General features: G+C 39.2%; 1 protein-coding gene across 1 annotated transcript in view; it reads left to right on the top strand.

Moving 5' to 3' along the window:
- Positions 1 to 18939, top strand: part of ROBO2 (roundabout guidance receptor 2) — a 968715-nt gene that overhangs the window by 16285 nt on the left and 933491 nt on the right. The window contains exon 2 of the mRNA XM_053386472.1: positions 12056 to 12172. Within this exon, the coding sequence (XP_053242447.1) occupies positions 12070 to 12172 (103 nt within the window). The 5' untranslated portion in view covers positions 12056 to 12069. The remainder of the gene's footprint in view (positions 1 to 12055; positions 12173 to 18939) is intronic.

The following is an 18939-nucleotide window of genomic DNA, read 5'->3' as shown; positions in this document are numbered from 1 at the left end:
AGCAGTTTTGATATTTGTGGACACGGAGAAAGCTTTTGACAACATTTCTTGGAGTTTTATGAAGAAAAATTTACAGGGGATGGGGGTTGGTTGAGGTTTTGAAAATGGTATAGGTGCAATTTATTCAGAACAAAAGGCCAAATTAATTGTGAATAATGTGGTGACGGAAGAATTTAAGATAGAGAAAGGAACACGACAAGGTTGCCCAATCTCTCCATTGCTTTTTATATCGGTCCTGGAGGTTCTTCTAAACATGATCAGAGGGGACCAAACAGTTAAAGGTATACAAGTTGGAGCTAAACAGTACAAACTGAAAGCATTTGCTGACGATTTGGTATTGACACTACAGGAGCCAGAATCTAGTACTAAAAGAGTACTGGAATTAATTCAAGAATTTGGACAAGTAGCGGGATTTAAGTTGAGTAAGATGAAAACTAAAGTCTTAGAGAAAAATCTAACAGTGATGGAGAGAGAAAAGTTTCAGAAGGAGACAGGGTTAACATTGGTTAAGAAAGTGAAATCCTAGGGGTTAACATGACTGCCAAGAATGTGAATCTGTTTAAGGATAACTATGAAAAATGTTGGATGGAAGTGAAAAAGGATCTAGAAATATGGTCAAACCTGAAGTTATCATTGCTAGGCCGAATTGCTGCGATAAAGATGAATGTATTGCCAAGGATGTTGTTTTTGTTTCAAACATTGCAAATATTAGATAAAATGGAGTGTTTCAAGAAGTGGCAGAGAGATAGCTCTAGATTTGTCTGGCAGGGCAAGAAACCTCGAATAAAATTTAAGATATTAACTGACGCTAAGGAAAGAGGTGGATTTGCCCTGCCAGACTTAAAACTGTATTATGAATCAGCCGCTTTTTGCTGGCTGAGAGAATGGATGCTTCTTGAGAACACTGATGTGTTGGATTTAGAAGGTTTTAATAACGTTTTTGGGTGGCATGCATATTTGTGGTATGATAAGGTCAAAGCACATAAAGCATTTAAAAACCATATTGTCAGAAAAGCACTGTTTAATGTTTGGATAAGATACAAGGATCTGCTTGAAAATAAAACCCCAAGATGGTTGTCATCAATGGAAGCGAAGGCTCAGAAAATGCTCAGTATGGAGGCCAAATGGCCGAAATATTGGGAAATTTTGGAACAAGAAGGAGACAAATTGAAATTGCAGAGTTTTGAGAAATTAAAAAATAGAGTGCGAGATTGGCTTCACTATTATCAGATAATGGAGGCATACAATTTGGACAAAAAAATTGGCTTCCAGGTGGAAAAATCAAAATTGGAAACAGAACTGTTAGATCCCAAAACTAAGAACTTGTCAAGAATGTATAACTTGCTGTTGAAATGGAATATTCAGGATGAAACGGTGAAATCTGCTATGATTAAATGGGCACAAGATGTTGGACACAATATCATGATGGCTGACTGGGAACAGTTATGGACCACAGGTATGAAGTTCACGGCATGCAATGCCTTAAGAGAGAATATAATGAAAATGATATACAGGTGGTACATGACATCAGTCAAGCTTGCGAAAATTTATCATTTGCCCGATAATAAATGTTGGAAATGTAAAGAAACTGAAGGTACATTCTTTCACCTCTGGTGGACATGACCAAGGATTAAGGCTTTCTGGGAGACGATCTATAATGAAATGTAAAAGGTATTTAAATATACCTTTCTGAAGAAACCAGAGGCCTTTCTCCTGGGCATGGTTGGCCAATTGGTGCCAAAGAAGGATAGAACTTTCTTTATGTATGCTACAACAGCAGCAAGAATACTTATTGCAAAGTATTGGAAGACACAAGATCTAGCCACCCTGGAAGAATGGCAGATGAAGGTGATGGACTATATGGAACTGGCGGAAATGACTGGCAGAATCCGAGACCAGGGAGAAGAGTTGGTGGAAGAAGACTGGAAGAAATTTAAAGACTATTTACAGAAACACTGCAAAATTAATGAATGTTAGAATGATGTTGGAATGAATTTATGTGACTTTAGCAGAAATGTTATAAAGGTTTAGGAAAAAACAGACTGTTAATTGGTGAAAGGAGGGAAAGTAAATTTATATTAATATCAAGATAAATTTACAGGACAAAAATTTGAAAGGAGGGAAAGGATTTGCTGAAATGGGAAAGTGACCAAGAATACAAAAAAGGGAGGTGTGAGGAGGTCAAGGAAATAGGCTAATGAAAGAAAACAAATGGGAAGAGTTGCTGTATTTTTTTCCTTGACTTTTCCTTTTGTCTAATGGATGTTAATTCTCTGTGTTTTTTCTTTGTGATTTTTCTTTTTTCTTTTTTGTATTTCATCTTGTCTTGTTTAAAAGGATGGTTTTTTATGTTTCTTTTTGTACTTAAAAAAAAACTTTAATAAATATCTTATAAAAAAATAAAAAATAAAATGTATGTGCCTTTTTAGGTGGACATAACATTCCTGTATACAGTTCCATTCTTTTATGAGGTTGCATGCAAAAGGTGTATAGCCATTGTGTACTAACAGGGTAGGCAGAAAACAGAAAGGTTTAGAAAATTATTAATAATATTTTTATCCTGTTCAAATTGCTCAGGGCAGATTCCCCCTCTATTGTTGTTGTTTAGTCATTTAATCGTGTCCGACTCTTCGTGACCCCATGGACCAGAGCACGCCAGGCACTCCTGTCTTCCACTGCCTCCCGCAGTTTGGTCAAACTCATGCTGGTAGCTTCAAGAACACTGTCCAACCATCTCGTTCTCTGTCGTCCCCTTCTCCTTCTGCCCTCAATCTTTCCCAACATCAGGGTCTTTTCCAGGGAGTCTTCTCTTCTCATGACGTGGCCAAAGTATTGGAGCCTCAGCTTCAGGATCTGTCCTTCCAGTGAGCACTCAGGGCTGATTTCCTTAAGAATGGAGAGGTTTGATCTTCTTGCAGACCATGGGACTCTCAAGAGTCTCCTCCAGCACCATAATTCAAAAGCATCAATTCTTCAGCGATCAGGCTTCTATATGGTCCAGCTCTCACTTCCATACATCACTATTGGGAAAACCATAGCTTTAACTATACGGACCTTTGTCAGCAAGGTGATGTCCCTGCTTTTTAAGATGCTGTCTAGGTTTGTCATTGCTTTTCTCCCAAGAAGCAGGCATCTTTTAATTTTGTGTCTGCTGTTACCATCTGCAGTGATCAGAAGCCCAAGAAAGTAAAATCTCTCACTGCCTCCATTTCTTCCCCTTCTATTTGCCAGGAGGTGATGGGCCCAGTGGCTATGATCTTCGTTTTTTTGATGTTGAGCTTCAGACCATATTTTGTACTCTCCTCTTTCCTCTCCCTCATTAAAAGGTTCTTTAATTCCTCCTCACTTTCTGCCATCAAGGTTGTGTCATCTGCATATCTGAGGTTGTTGATATTTCTTCCGGCGATCTTAATTCCGGCTTTGGATTCATCCAGCCCAGCCTTTCGCATGATGAATTCTGCATATAAGTTAAATAAGCAGGGAGACAATATACAGCCTTGTCGTACTCCTTTCCCAATTTTGAACCAATCAGTTGTTCCATATCCAGTTCTAACTGTAGCTTCTTGTGCCACATAGAGATTTCTCCGGAGACAGATGAGGTGATCAGGCACTCCCATTTCTTTAACAACTTGCCATAGTTTGCTGTGGTTGACACAGTCAAAGGCTTTGCATAGTCAATGAAGCAGAAGTAGATGTCTTTCTGGAACTCTCTAGCTTTCTCCATAATCCAGCGCATGTTTGCAATTTGGTCTCTGGCTCCTCTGCCCCTTCAAAATCCAGCTTGCACTTCTGGGAGTTCTCGGTCCACATACTGCTTAAGCCTGCCTTGTAGAATTTTAAGCATAACCTTGTAGGTTAGGCTGATAGATAGCTACTAGGCTGAGGTTACCTAGTAGGTTTGGTGGCTTAGTGTATATTTGAGCCCTGGTTTTCCACTTTTAAGACTAGTATGCTAACTGCTACTTGGAATCTAACTTGGACCACAGTTGCAGGGAAATATAATGCAGATAACTTATAAAATGAATGCATAAGGCAGTCTTTACTAACCTAATGCCCTCCAGACGCTTTGGATTATAGTTAAAGCCTTATGTAAGTGTGGCTTTTACAATAAAAATAACACAGCCTTTTAAAGAAAAACTAAAAGACATACTGTGATTGTCCTGGACTTTTATGTGTAAGGCATTGATGAGGTATTGCCTTAAAGAAAATACTTCTTTTTATATCATGAAAGCTTCCTTGCTTCCCGATAAAGTGAAAATTGGAGTGACTGAAAGTATCAAATGCTTTATTTTGGTACCATGTATGATAACTTGGCAGTATTATTTGATTATAAGCCTGACTGCTGTCAACAAGAATTGATAGTGTAAGGAACACAAATCTGAAGAAACACAAAAGCCAATTTCCACTTAGGCTGAGTATTTTGTAACTTAGAATAGATGCCTTGGAAAGCACCAGGATAAGATACCTAGGAGAATATTCAGATACTGACAATGCTCATAAGCAATACTGATTCTGCTGGGAATAGTGTGCTATAAGGTCAGGGGCTTTGAGGGAAAGGATGATAATGATGAAAGCCTGAGAGTCCTCATGCCCCTGAGTGTGTGACTTAATCCCAGTCCACTGGCTGGTTAGTTTGCTCAAAGTCCCTGGGACCTCTGCCTGAAGCAAAATGCCAGTTTCGCCAGCAATATAAAGTCGCATCTCCAAACTGGAACACTACAAGTGGGGTCACTATGAAAAAGGTGAAAACATTCATCCAGCCAGTGTCAGTAGGAAGCTTAGCCGAAAATGTATTCCTGTCTCTGAAACCAGCAGCAGCCAGCCCAAGGATTTGTGAATTAGAAGTGTATCACAAGGATGAAAGTCAGTGAGGACTGAGGTCACGCAGAGCCATTAGGCAGATTGAAAGGAAGAATAGTTTCTCCTGATGTTTCCCCAGGATCTCGTACCTCCCCCTTCCCCAGCCAGGGCCACTTGAGGGCAAGGCAATTCTGTGCAATGTTAACAGCCATCCCTTCATTCCCAGAAAGCCCAGAAGGTTAGTCAAAGATGAGGGAAATCAGCCCAGCTGTTTCTCGCTTCTCCCCTGTGCAAGAAACTAAACTGCCACCAAACCAAATGTGTGACGCACTCATATACGGTAATTGTTGGCATCTGTCTGTCTCAAGAGACAATGTATAGTGTGCCTCTGGGAGTGAAGTCAGACTGCTGCATTAGCAGCACCAAAGTGACCTCACTGGGGCACAAGCCTGGGCAGTGTGTATAAAGGTCCTGGGCTGCCCAGATGACAAAGCCTCCCTCACAGCCTTGCTGATGTGGTCCAAAGGAAAGCAGAGCATTACATTTGGCACCAACTTTGTTGCAGAAGTTGCCGGAAAAAGGCATACAGAGTCACAACTGTCTTAGGGACTCCACTCTAGATCTGTGTAGAGTTTACTCCTTAGCCTTTTCTTCTCCTAAAGATACCCTACAAGGCAGCATGGGTTTAGGATCAAAGTTTTCCTTTCCAGGTAGATGGGCTACCTTTCCAGGTTGATGACCCCTATCTACCCCTCATTTCCCGCTACAGCATGTACAGAAGCAGCCTTCTTGACCATTGGATCTATTATTGGTCATGTCTGCTCAATCCACCAGAGCCTGCTTTGCATGCAGGGAAAGTCCTTAACTCATTGTTTGAGACCCATCGGCTTTCCTCACCTGGTTTAGCTGGCCAGTCAAAACCATTCCTGGGGTGTGGCTGCTATTGCATGCTGAAAGCTTCTAGGAGCCACAGGTAAGAGCTCAGTGCAGGACCAAAGGTGGGCAAACTATACCAGAAGGAGCATGGTGTCCGTCCCCCCACCAGAGGTACTACCCCTCCCCTAACACCCCAATCTTATATAACTAACTTCGGGAAAGTAGTAAAATGACACATTAAAGTTCTGTGTGGGCCGGGGCATTGCAAGGTACTTAAAAGGCTTGGGGGATAGGCCCATGATACATGCTAATATATATATTCAAGCTAACAATCAGGGTACAAATTCATAGAGGGGGAAAAGCTCCTCACTGTATGGGCTCACATTCAGCTGTGGGGTGCTAAGAGGGTTTTTTGAGCCCAGTATACTATGCCCTCCAGCCCACCTGCAATCTGTTGTCAAGACGCGCTGCTTGCATACAGAATGAAACTGAAAGAAATGCCTCTGGGCACAAATTAAGTAACTGGGTGGCTGAGGTTTTGCCTACACTGTGCTTTGTAACACACCCCGTAAGGAAAGTAAGTAACAGAAACAATTTTAAGTTTTAAAAAAGGAGAGGCTGGAGATCTTGAAAGACTTAGGGTTCAGTCCCCCCTGGGCCACCTCCTCTCAATGCCTCTGTGTGCAGGTGTTGCAAACTTAGGAAAAATGGTTTATTTGTCCTTCTGATGGAGTCTACTTACATTGATAAATGGTAATATATAACTTTTAGCAATGCATTAATAAAGAAACAAAAACAATGGTGTGTGATTCATTTCAGCCTTCTGTGTAATGAAAACCTACAGAAACAGAGGATAGTTGAAGATGTTCATGCCTTAAACATGATTTGAGGTTGGTTTTCTAAATAGTTGGTATTGGGAAAACTAATTTCCTCCCTGTTGGTAACACCCCTCCCCCGCGAAAAAGCCCTATTCTCTTCAATACCAAGTCAAAACTGCAATATGCATTTATGTGTTTCACTTTCATCCCCCCTTTCCTTATTCAGTTTGGAATTTATATTCTAGGCAGAAGCTTCTCTCTAACATTGACATTCCCTTAGGCACTGCTGCTCTCTGATCATGGTTAACCTTCAAAATGTTTTTAAAGATCTGATTTCATATTTCCTACTACTGTGTTGGTTTTTAATACTTGTGTCCAGAGGTGAAGCACAAATTTGTTTTAGGGTCACTTTAGGGGGGCAAAATTGATTAAGAAGTTGTTTCTGAGATTGTGTGAATTATTGGGCTTCATTGCAAAATATTAGTGCAATAGAAATAAAGAAGTTAAAAACAACCATCACCCTTCTGTCACATTAAACATTAAAACAGAAAAAATAGTTGCTCTTAAAACAAACTCTGTCAGCCAGCAACACTGCAATGAGGAAGACTCTAAGGCCTGAGTGAATAGATATATCTTTGACTTGTGTCAAAACCTCACTGATGAAAGGGTTTTATGCAACTCAAGGGACTGGGAGCTCCCAAGATGGGGGTACTATAGTTCTGTTCAGTTATTCTTGTCCTCAAGCAATGATGGGAAAAGCAGGGGCATACCCACTGGACCTCCTCCCTGTGTTACAGCCCAGTGACTTACCTCACCACCATGTAGTACCACAGAGAAGGTCTACAGACCTTTGCCCTCTTGTAGCACCCTGCTTGTGGTTAACGCTTAGCTGGAATGAAATATTCAATGCAGCAATAGAGAAATTAAAATAATAATTTATTTGTCAGACAAATAAATGATAGGCACAGTGGTATATGGTTACCAAAGCTCTGCCTATCCTCCAGCCCTGATGGCCAGCACTTATATTTCCTCAACCCAGCCCCCTTGCTCCTCCTTTGGCTGCCTCTGTCCAATCAGCCTGGTTGAAATTCCTATTGGCTGTTTGCTAGAACCAATCATAAAAGATACACCCATTTCCTATTACCTTTTATGGGAGACAAAGAGCTATATTTCCTTCTATCCATAAATGGCAGACAAGTAGCCATATATCTTATATTTGCCTCGACAAAGCACCTTAATTACCAGATCACCTTTTGCCCCTTTCCCCCTCCATTCCAAAACAGATGGCTGAAACAGATGGCTCATGGTATTAAATTTTTGTCTAAACAGAGATCTTGGGTTCACATTCTCACACACCATCAATGAAATAAGAATCTAACATAAAAATCTAACATATCTTACTTTCTAAATCCTTTGCATAATTACATTTAAGCCAACAAATCCCATACATTAACATAGATAGCTTTTTAGAAGAAAAGGCCTTTGCAAAGTAAAACTCTTCAGTTTACACCCCCCTTTCCCAGCCAGCTGCTTTTCCCATTAGCTCTTGCCCTTTAACCTTAGGAAAATGTGGCTAAAGTCTGGTGGGAGGCACATGGTATTATTTTCTGTTAAACAATAAATCTTACTATTTACCAACTATTAATTAGTGTTTTTGCAGCTTGATTGTATTCTGAAATATGTAGGGTCAGTATAACCTTTGCTCCCAGCCTGTAATTCCCTTTTACAACTTTGAGAATTTTGTCTCCTGCTATAAATCAGGGGGGCCCTTGTCCAGGAGGATAAACATCTGCCAAAGTACTTAGCCAGCTGCTTTTCTGCCTGGCATGAAACATTTGCAAATCTTTAAGCTCATTTTAAAATACAGGCCTTGATCAGATGCCTCACTCTGACATATGGGTCAGGCAGTGAGGCCGAAATGGATGGAAAAGGACCAGCACACCCACCCTTGCTCTCAGCCTCATGCAGTTCTAACGTCTGCATAGGGCTTTTGGCTCTGTTCACGCAACCCTCCAAAAGATTTGGAGAACTGGAAACAAACCATAGGTTTGCACACTCCCTCTTCTTTATGTGTGATTTCACTTTTATCTTGCAGTTTCCGTTCACCTCCATTGTCAAAATACAGTAGGTGCTTTCTCCTCCAACCAAAATGGGAAGCAATAGTTTGAAGCTGGTTTCCAGTTCTGGGTTTGAGTACAAGCTAATGTTAGCGTTAACAGAAGACTGAAAGTGAAGCTTAGTGAGAGGAAAGGACCTTTCAAATAATCCTCCACAGTTTGGAGGATTGGCTGAATTGAGCCACTGTATGCATATATTCATATACGCATAACATGTACTATGGAACCATGTTTCTGCTGTTGTGGGCAGTCACCTACTTCCTCTGTATAGCTGGTGTAGGCTCCTTTTTCTAGAAGACCATAGCCCATGCTATTTTGTTGCTGTCCCAGGGCAACAATAGAAAAACAGAGCTTAAGAGCACATGCTAAAATATGGATCTTTAAGAAAAGCAAAGGAGGTGTGGGTTTGTGGGTGTACACACACACACACACACACACACACACACCGAACAAGGAAGCAAACTAGATGATGCTTTGAAGGACTGTTTATAGCAGATCATTAACATTCCCATGTGAAAGATATGTTTGACAAAATCTAGACAGTGAATCCCATGTAGTTTTAATAATTAATTTTAATGAATTTGAGGTTTTGATATTTATAGAAAACTGGCAAGGATGTAGAGACAGCAATTTGGCATTTATGAAATATCAGCTTTAAGCAGATAAGGAGAAAATTGAAAATTATCTGTACCAGCGTTCATTAAAATCCCAACGTAGGTAAATAACTAATTGAACACCATCTGTCTGTTTATACTCCTCCTAATAAAAAAAAGTATCTGTCTGAAACAGATTAATGATCTGTTCTTATTTCTTTGAAACCAACAATTTTCTGAGAGTTTATTGACACTGTTAACATAGTGAGTTCAGTAATAGTGGCACTGAAAGACCACCTGTAACTAAAGACCACCTGGCCCGATTAAGAAAACAGGTTCTATAGACATGTTCTGGCATATCATGATCTAAATTCAGCTGTGCAATTCACTTTTGGTTGGCATTTTGAGAACTCTTATTGAGAAATTAAAGTCAGGTCAGTGTAACTCTCCAAGAAGGTGGAACTAGTTCTTCCTCCCACCCTTGACTTAACATGTGGCTCATTTTAAAGAGTTTCCGATAACTATTGGCCTAATTTAAGCCAAGGGAAATCAAACTTCTAAAACTCAAAGTGATCTTCTACAGAAACGAAAGCTCCAAACTGCAAAAGTTTACCTTCCATGAGTTGGAAGACTACCAGAACAGTGACAGGATATCTGTTATGCTCGGGGCATTACTATGCTCATCCCATTGTCCTCTCATATGTTTAACACTTATAGTCCTTTCCCTAGAATAGACCATAATAGAATAGAATAGACCACATCTTTACTGATAGAATTTCCATTTGAATGACAAAGAAGATACTGTGTGGAATGGGGGCTGGGGAAATGGATAGACACCATGTTGATCTGATGCCAGATTTCATGGAGAGAGAGGCAAAGCTGAAGAACCATGAACAGTTCCAAATGAGTAACTCGCTCCAACAAAGTTTGGAGCTCTCTGAGGCCTGTTAAGCCTCTGTCTCCAAACTATCTCCATACCCTCCAATGAAAATAGGGATGTCCTACTACTTAATTTATTATACCACACCCATCTGACTGGGTTGCCCCAACCACTATGGGTAGCTTCTAACATATATAAAAACATAATAGAAAATCAAACAGTAAATAAAAACTTCCTCATACAGTGCTGCTTTCAGATTTCTTATATAGTTGCTTATCTTCTTGGCTCGGAGATCACATAATTCCATACCCGCCAACATTTCTCCATTGAAAATAGGGATGTTCTAAGGAAATTTCATAGTATGAAATTTATGGCATGTAATGCCTTAAGAGAGAATATTATGAAAATGATATACAGGTGGTACATGACACCAGTCAAGCTTGCAAAAATCTATCATTTGCCCGATAATAAATGTTGGAAATGTAAAGAAAATGAAGGTACATTCTTTCACCTTTGGTGGACGTGCCCAAAGATTAAGGCTTTCTGGGAGATGATCTATAATGAAATGAAAAAGGTATTTAAATATACCTTCCTGAAGAAACCAGAGGCCTTCCTCCTGGGCATAGTCGGCCAATTGGTGCCAAAGAAGGATAGAACTTTCTTTATGTATGCAACAACAGCAGCAAGAATACTTATTGCAAAGTATTGGAAGACACAAGAGCTACCCACCCTGGAAGAGTGGCAGATGAAGGTGATGGACTATATGGAATTGGTGGAAATGACTGGCAGAATCCAAGACCTGGGAGAAGAGTTGGTGGAGGAAGACTGGAAGAAATTTAAAGACTATCTTCAGAAATATTGTAAAATTAATGAATGTTAAAATGATGTTGGATTGAAAATAAGTGGCATTAGCAACAAAGTAAATAAGAATGTGCAAAAATGAATTGATAATGGATGAAAATATAGAGTTATGATATGTTAAGATACAGAGTTAAGATAAACGAAAGAGGGTAAGGATTTGCTGATTTGATTATTTAAATGGGAATACAAAAAGGGGAGGTGTGAGGAGGCCAAGGAAATAAGTTAATGAGTTTAAAGTTACAAAGAACTGATTTGTTTTTAATTCTTTTTTAGTTATTTGTCTTTTGTATTTTGTATTTTTTTTCTTTTTTCTTTTTTATGCATTTTTCTATGTTCTCTTTTTTGTATCTTTTTCTTTTGATATGACCTTTTTTATTTTGTAAACCTATGTCTTTGTAAAACCTTAATAAATATCTTTTTTTTAAAAAAAGGATGTTCTAAGGAAAAGTGGGTCATTGCAGGATCAAATGAAGAGTGTTCTCTATAAGCTGGCATTGAGTCGCATCTGATCCAGGGCTTCAATTGGGTATATGGCACTCACATGCATAGCATTCTCATGCCAAAATAGATAGGCAAGAATAAGGAGCTGGGGTGTACACCTCAAAATATGCTTTGTGCCACCAGAAATGATATAATCTATATTTCCAACAGTGAGTTGTACTTCTATGTTTTGTTCCTCACAAAAGGAACGTTATTGGCACTGTGTCCAAACAAAGTATTGAAAATAAGAGTCCAGATTTTGAATTCCTCAGAGACTTAAACGGGAACATAATTTAATTATTATCTTATTCTTCCTGATAGTTATATACAATCTAAGAGAATGATATATCTGCTTTTTTCAAAACTTTTTTTTGTTTTTGTAACAATCTTAATGATAACACTTTGCCTTTATTTCTATTATTATTTTGTTCTAGGTATTGAAAAATCTTTTCAAATTACGGAAAAAAGGATGAACAAGCACCCCATACCATACCGTAACACAGACTGACATTTTGAAATAGATAGACAAATAGATGAACTCTAAGGATATAGTTTCTCCTTAAATGTATAATTTCTACATGGGTGTGATGATCAATTTGTGATGATTTCTTTTCTTTCTTGCCTCTGTAGAATCCAATAATGCAATGGCTGAAGAACAAGGGTGTTTCAGAGTAGCTGGATGGATGTCTTGGATTTTAATTGTAACTCTGACAATTTGGAGTGATCGTGGTAACGGACAAGGTCAAGGTAAATGGATGGATTTTATTATTGAGAGGAAATATGAATGTCGTTTGGCTTATTCCGCAGGTGTTCATTTTTAGTTTTGCTTGACTATGGATGAATTAGCAAATAGTTGTTTTAGCCTCTGTTTTGGTTCTTTTAGTCACACAGCTGTGGCCAGTGCAGTGCAGTGGTGCTGAACCACTGCTTCTTGACAGTGTTGTTATTGATGCTTACCAGAATGGTGAAGGGATGAGTGGGAGCAAGGGCAGGGTTCTGCAGATTGCTATATTGCCTCACTGGGGCACCCATACAGCCCCAACTTTGTTGCTTCACTGTCCTGCTAGGCTACAGTGCTACCACTGTGAGGAAAGTGGCACCGTGGCACCACCCTGCCACACCAGCCACTCCTGCTGGAAGTCTTTGAAATATTAAATGTTTGTGATGCTATTGAATGTGAAATGGTGTATAATTTAAAGTTGTAGAAGTCATTCATTATTATTTTTCTGGCTATATAAAGTATGCTTTGCATTCTCCATGTGATAACTCGGATGTGTGAAGGGAGGCATATGTTCTTTGAGGTTTTGCCGATTTTTCTTAATGACTGTCTGTGCAAGCTCAGTTACGTTTTCAAGAGACTGTTTTCATTTGAGGGATGTGCTGCCTTGCTTCTGTGCCTGGCTTTGATAGTTTTCAAAATCTCTGTATTGTTGTTGTTTGGGGGGGGGAAGGAGCAAGAGAAGAAATGGCTGAGTAGCATGTATATTCATAGCTTAAATCTGGGATGGGGAACTTGAGCCTCCCCCCAAAAATGTTCTTTACCTCCAAATCCCATCAGCTACAGCCAGCATGGCCAACAGTCAGCGATACTGCGTGTTGAAGTTCACAACCTTGGGGTAGTGGGGTTGCAGTTCCCCACCCCTGCCTTAAGCTATGAAAATAATAGAAAAGGAGAATTGAAGAAGTGCTTGAGAGTTTTGAGATAACTGGAGGTATGATTTTTAATTGATGGTTTATATGTTTGTTTAGGCACAAGTACATTGGTCAGATGATTGTATTTTGCATTGCTTAAAGGTACAAAAGGATTTGAATTGTGTTTGGCAATTTTGAAATGGTTTTTCCTGATGTTTGTTTCACATTTGTTGGATCATGATGCAGTTGTGTGTGACTTCAAAGCTGACTTTGCAACCCGTCTTACTGAACTATCAAACATCTATATAGTGTACAATATATATTTTCAAACTTCTGATAACCCTGAATTGGGTAAATCACTCATACTGTATACTCACTAAAAATCTCTGAAGTTGCAATTTCTATTTGTCAGCATTTATTCTGGTTATGTTTTTTATACCAAGTCTCGGCTCTGAAAAGAACCAGCACCCTTTCTCTAAGGTGAAGGAAATCAGTCTAAAAAGGATTCTCAAATCTTGTGCTAATCCTGAGTAATATAATTCTAGCTTCTGTTACAGCAATTATTATGAAAATTGCAGAATGTATAGTTGTGTGAAAGGGAAAGAAAGGAGAGAACCTAGATATATCATTTTAAAGTTCAGACTACATAACTGTTCCAGCTAAAAGCAATATATACTATGATTGTGAAGTAGGATCTACCAGAAGCCAAACTACGTAAGTTATCAGAACAGAGGCCACATTGGAATTACAATGACAAAAAATTCCACCTCCCTGAAATGCAAGCGGTACTGCTTTGCTCCCTTGTCTTGGGCAAGGAGGGGAAGGGTTGGGGGAAGGCTACTGCCGAATGTTCTTATGCCCATTACAAATTGCCTATTGAATTTTGTTTAGCACAGAGACTGAATTTCCTATATAGTGTACTATCACACAAGGCTTAATCATGACATTGGGGATGTACCTGTATGGGATTTCACATGGCTGGCACTAGGAATCTGTAACAAGTGATGGCATGAGACTTTGAGTGAACTTTAAATGCAAACTCTTCCAGTTCCAGTTCTTGTTTTGGACCGGGTCTTTGAGATGGGTCCAACTGGAAAGGTGCCTCATAGCTTGCTTCAGCTGCCAGTCTCTCCTATCTTTCTCCCCTGAGAAAGGGGGCAGGTAACAGGAGGCAGGGAGGGCTCTCATGTAAACAGGAGAGGTTTTACAACAGAGGTGGGAAACCTGTGGCCTTCCAGGCATTGTTGGACTCCAACCCATATTAGCATCTCAGGGATTATGGGAGTTATAGTTCAGTGGCATCTGGAAGACCACAGGTTCCTTATCCCTGCTTTACAAGGTCACTTGTGAGCTGCAAATGACATACAGAGCTAGAGGTCATGCGGCCTAGCATGCCACCTAGGCAGCATCATAGCAGGCATACTAACTGCATGCTGATGATCTAGTATAAAAGTGAACCAGTCACATGGAATTCCACATGGTTGTGGATTTTTAAAAAATCAAGCCTTGTGTCACATTTAAATTCGGTCTAAATATAGCTCCTATCATTGCAAATGTAGCCATGGGAAGTTAAGAAGAAGCCTGCCTAGCAACCAGCTGATCATTCTAAACAACCCATTTTGTTCTTTCAGATCCAAAAGTGAAAGCCTGCTATGTTGTCATACTGTTTACTTCATTGAAACTCCTCTGAAATACCTCCACTCATTTAATTAAAGTATTGGAAAGGGCAACTTTCACAACTTATTGTCCGAGGGTGGTTTCAGATGACACAGTGGCTTGTGCCAGCTGTGCTCATGTTGGGGCTGGTTGACTGGACATATGGACAAACAAATCATAAGCACCATGTGTTACATCATGGAAATGTGGGAGCTATGGACCCATGGTAGGGGTGGCTTCATGACCTGACTAGTTGATTAGCTCCCATGTGGATACAGCACAAGGCACATTACTTGCCTTTTCTTTTTTTACCAATGTCTTTATGAAATTTGCTTAAAGATTAAGGGCACACACAGCCCAAATGAAACATACCTTAAATAAAGATGCATGTTTTCCTTTCTTCCCTAACTGATGCAGTTCCATTTCTCCTTTATGCAAGCAATTTCATACAATCTCTTACATTTGTACTGACTTCACTTAGAAAATGTTTAATATTCTGCAGATTATTCATCTTCTGAATTGAAGGCAAGTAGAAGGGAATTCAAATAGGCCTTTAACGTGTCAATTCAGATTCGTAAACCTAAACTGCTGATTTAGTAAATAATGTGTTCTCTTTCAGGCACCACTCCATTGTGCTTAGGTACAACTTCAGTTGTGGGCCAGTGCTGTATATATAAAAAACTAAATTATCCTGTATTTACATGAAAGTATATTCTGTTAACTGCCTTAGAAGGGCTTTGCTCTGAAAAACTGCATATAAGTATTAAGAATGTATAAGGAAATATTGTATCCAATTTGTAACAGTACCATCCAATACTGTTTACCACAAAACAGCAGCTACAACATGTCTCATTGCAAATGTTTAGTTTTTGAAATTAAACTTTCACAAATATTTTTTGCTGTAGAATAGGTGTTGCAAGCCCCTGTTGTGTGCCTAAGACTACACTCCTATGTGTACACTTACCTGGGAGGAAGCCCCTGCAGCAGAAACACACACACTGTTCTTGTCACATGGAACACATTGAGGGATGTTTCCTTCTTAATTCAGCCACTGTCATTATCTTGTTAACTCTCCTAAATATAGGATCTAGATTTGGGGAAGGCAGAAGGTCTGTTAGCAGATTGCCTTTAATTCTCCTTAAATGTTCTGAGCATGGTCAAAATGCTAATGCAAGTGAGTAGGACAATCCTGTAGCTGGACAGAATCAACTGCAGGCTTTTGATTTGAAATATTTTTTTTATTGAAGGCTTCAGGGAAGTGAACAGATAAATAGCAGGTTGCCTTAAAATAAACAGCAATAATTTCAATCACTAACTGATCCTAGATTGATATAGTTTCTAAGGAACATCCAGGAATTTACAAGCAAAATACATTTAGCTTCACCCAGCATGGGAGTTGTCTGTAAGGAATGGCAAAGACCCCAAATTTATGGTGTATTCTTTGAAGAGCAGCAAAAAGGTGTCTGCTGTTAGACTGAATCCCACAGAGATGGGTGCTTAGCACTTGCTGTTCATGGAAATCAAGGAGAGAGAGCTATAAATTGGGGAGGATCTCCTTTTGGTTCTTGTGAGACCTTGTATATATGCTTAGGACTCTGGAGGAAAGGAAAGAGAATTGAGATGTCATATACCTTCCCAGAACTAGTCAACTTCAGCACCACGTTTCACTTTTATATATTATAACTGGAATGTGCTTTGCCTGTTTCTATCTGATAAGGAAGAGAATCTGAAGGAGGCAAAATATTGGGGGTTTGGCTTTTATCATAGAGACACTGAAATACATTGACAAATTACCTTTTGATTTCTGAGATGGCAATTCTTCAGTCCTTTTTTTTAAAAAAAGAAAATTTAAAAGCTTTGAATTCTTCTATTCTACTGTTCAAGGGCTGACTTTGATCAGCAAAAAGTTCTGCATAGTTTATAAATCTCATATTTCCATATTAGAGCATTGCAGAAACACTATCCATTTAATTCCAGATTAGTATATGAAAATGCTCTTATTCAGTGCTTTTTTTCTATGAAAAATGTTTAGGGGTACTCTCATTTTCCTACTCATATTGAAATACTGCCCCTCAATGAGACCGAACTTAGATTCACAAAATGTTTAGGGGTATGTGTACCCCTGCATCCCCCCAGAAAAAAAGCACTGCTCTTATTGATTCTTGTTGTATGCTTCCTCAAGCTATGGAACTGAAAGCTATGGAAATGAACAGATTAAACTGTGGTAAAGAAGGTATGATGGATGGCTGTGAAAATTTAGGGGGTGCTTGTTAGACTGTTGTCTGTCATATAGTTACCGGCCAAGCAAAAGACTTAATCTTCAAATACATATAATACTAAAAAAAAGTTTAATGTTAATACAAAAATGTTTGTTGAACATATAATTAAAATAATGTTTCTCAGAAGAAACCTTCCCTTCCCCTTTAAAATATGGCACATTCAAAGGGAACAAAATAGATGAGTCTCTTCAGACATATTTTTGGCAGCCGTATTGGTATTAATCAGGAAAACTTCATAGAAGAAATAAAAAGAATTGGCAATGGAGAGAATGATACACTGATGCATAAAATGTAACAACTTTTAATCTTGGAGTCCATACAAGATCTAAGTGTGCTAATGTACATTTCTTGAAATACTGCTTGACATTTCATGTATATTTTACAAATCAGCTCAATTCAGAAATGAATGTAGCCTGTTTTGTTTACATATATCTTTTCCCCCATTTTGCATGAATTTAATGGAATCATGAAATTTTAAAGCAACTGAACATATTTGATATTCTGTATTTAGTTACAAATATTTTTGAGGCTGAACAACTCTTCAAAGCCAACTTATTCCCATTGAGTGACATTCCATGATGCCTACTCTGTTGTGCAATTCACTTCCATTGGCACAGTGGGGGTATCCTTTCATGTCTCCTAGCCTTCTGGAGCAGATTTTCAGGGTATGGGAGGTGGTACAGGGTGGGAGGTGGTACAGGAAAGAAAGGAAAAGTCCCATTGTGCAAGAAGTAGTATGCTAATCAAACACTGGATGTGTGAGTGTGTGTGTGTGTGTGTGAGAGAGAGAGAGAGAGAGAGTTTTTATTTCTTTATCTGAAAAATATATAGTCCACTTTTATACAGTTGTTTTCCAAGTGGTTTCCAATGAAAAGGTGATGGTGGTGGTCATTCTCCAGCTTTAAAATAACCCAAGGTCCTACCCTAGTGCTTAGATTTGAGGGCTGAAACTGGAAATCTCACAATCCTTAGAATGCTATTTACTAAACATGTTTGCTTCTAGTTCTCATAGGTGAAGGCCTTCCTTAATAACTGTGGAAACAATATTCCACCAACTAAGCACATGTAATTTTAAAAGTAAGCTTTTAATGGACAAGGTCAAGGAGTTAACAGAGTTAGAGAGTTAGAGAGCCAGTGTGGTGTAGTGGTTAAGAGCGGTAGTCTCGTAATTTGGGGAACCGGGTTCGCGTCTCCGCTCCTCCACATGCAGCTGCTGGGTGACCTTGGGCCAGTCACACTTCTTTGAAGTCTCTCAGCCCCACTCACCTCACAGAGTGTTTGTTGTGGGGGAGGAAGGGAAAACAGAATGTTAGCCGCTTTGAGACTCCTGAAGGGGAGTGAAAGGCGGGATATCAAATCCAAACTCTTCTTCTTCTTCTTCTTCTTCTTCTTCTTCTTCTTCTTCTTCTTCTTAGCAGTGATAGCAGAATGTCTGGCTAAACTTCTGTAATAACTAGTGCACATGTCAGGTCTGTGGGATCTACTTAAAACAACAACAAGAATCCTGAGATCTATTAAGTGGAACCAGGTGCAAAAGGCACATACTTAGAATGAAAGAATTCAGAGCTAAGGAACTAAACTAAGCTCTCAGTGCTTTCACACACGCAAAAACACTCTTGATTACAAACTGTCCCAAAATGTATTCATTTCAGAAGTATAATTTACAGGTGGGGAGGGAGAGTAATTTTGTTGCCATTGTTGAACTTTAAAGCATCCAAGATCTACCAGTAAATCCCAATGTGTTTTCTGCCAAACTGCTGTAACTCATGCAGTACCTCATCAAGAATACAGGATTACAGAATACAGAATACAGAATTCCAACCTACATTACTAGGTTGTTGTATTACTGAGTTTACATGTAAAAAGTGCTTTGAACATTGCTTAAATACAAATTTCCACATAATCAAGGAACACCACTCTTGATTTTTATGTTATTTAGAATAAACA

The sequence above is a fragment of the Podarcis raffonei genome, chromosome 4 (assembly GCF_027172205.1).
Source record: "Podarcis raffonei isolate rPodRaf1 chromosome 4, rPodRaf1.pri, whole genome shotgun sequence".
Classification (NCBI taxonomy): Eukaryota; Metazoa; Chordata; class Lepidosauria; order Squamata; family Lacertidae; genus Podarcis; species Podarcis raffonei.
The sequence above is the reverse complement of the archived record's forward strand: the minus strand, read 5'-3'. Positions and strand labels throughout refer to the sequence as shown.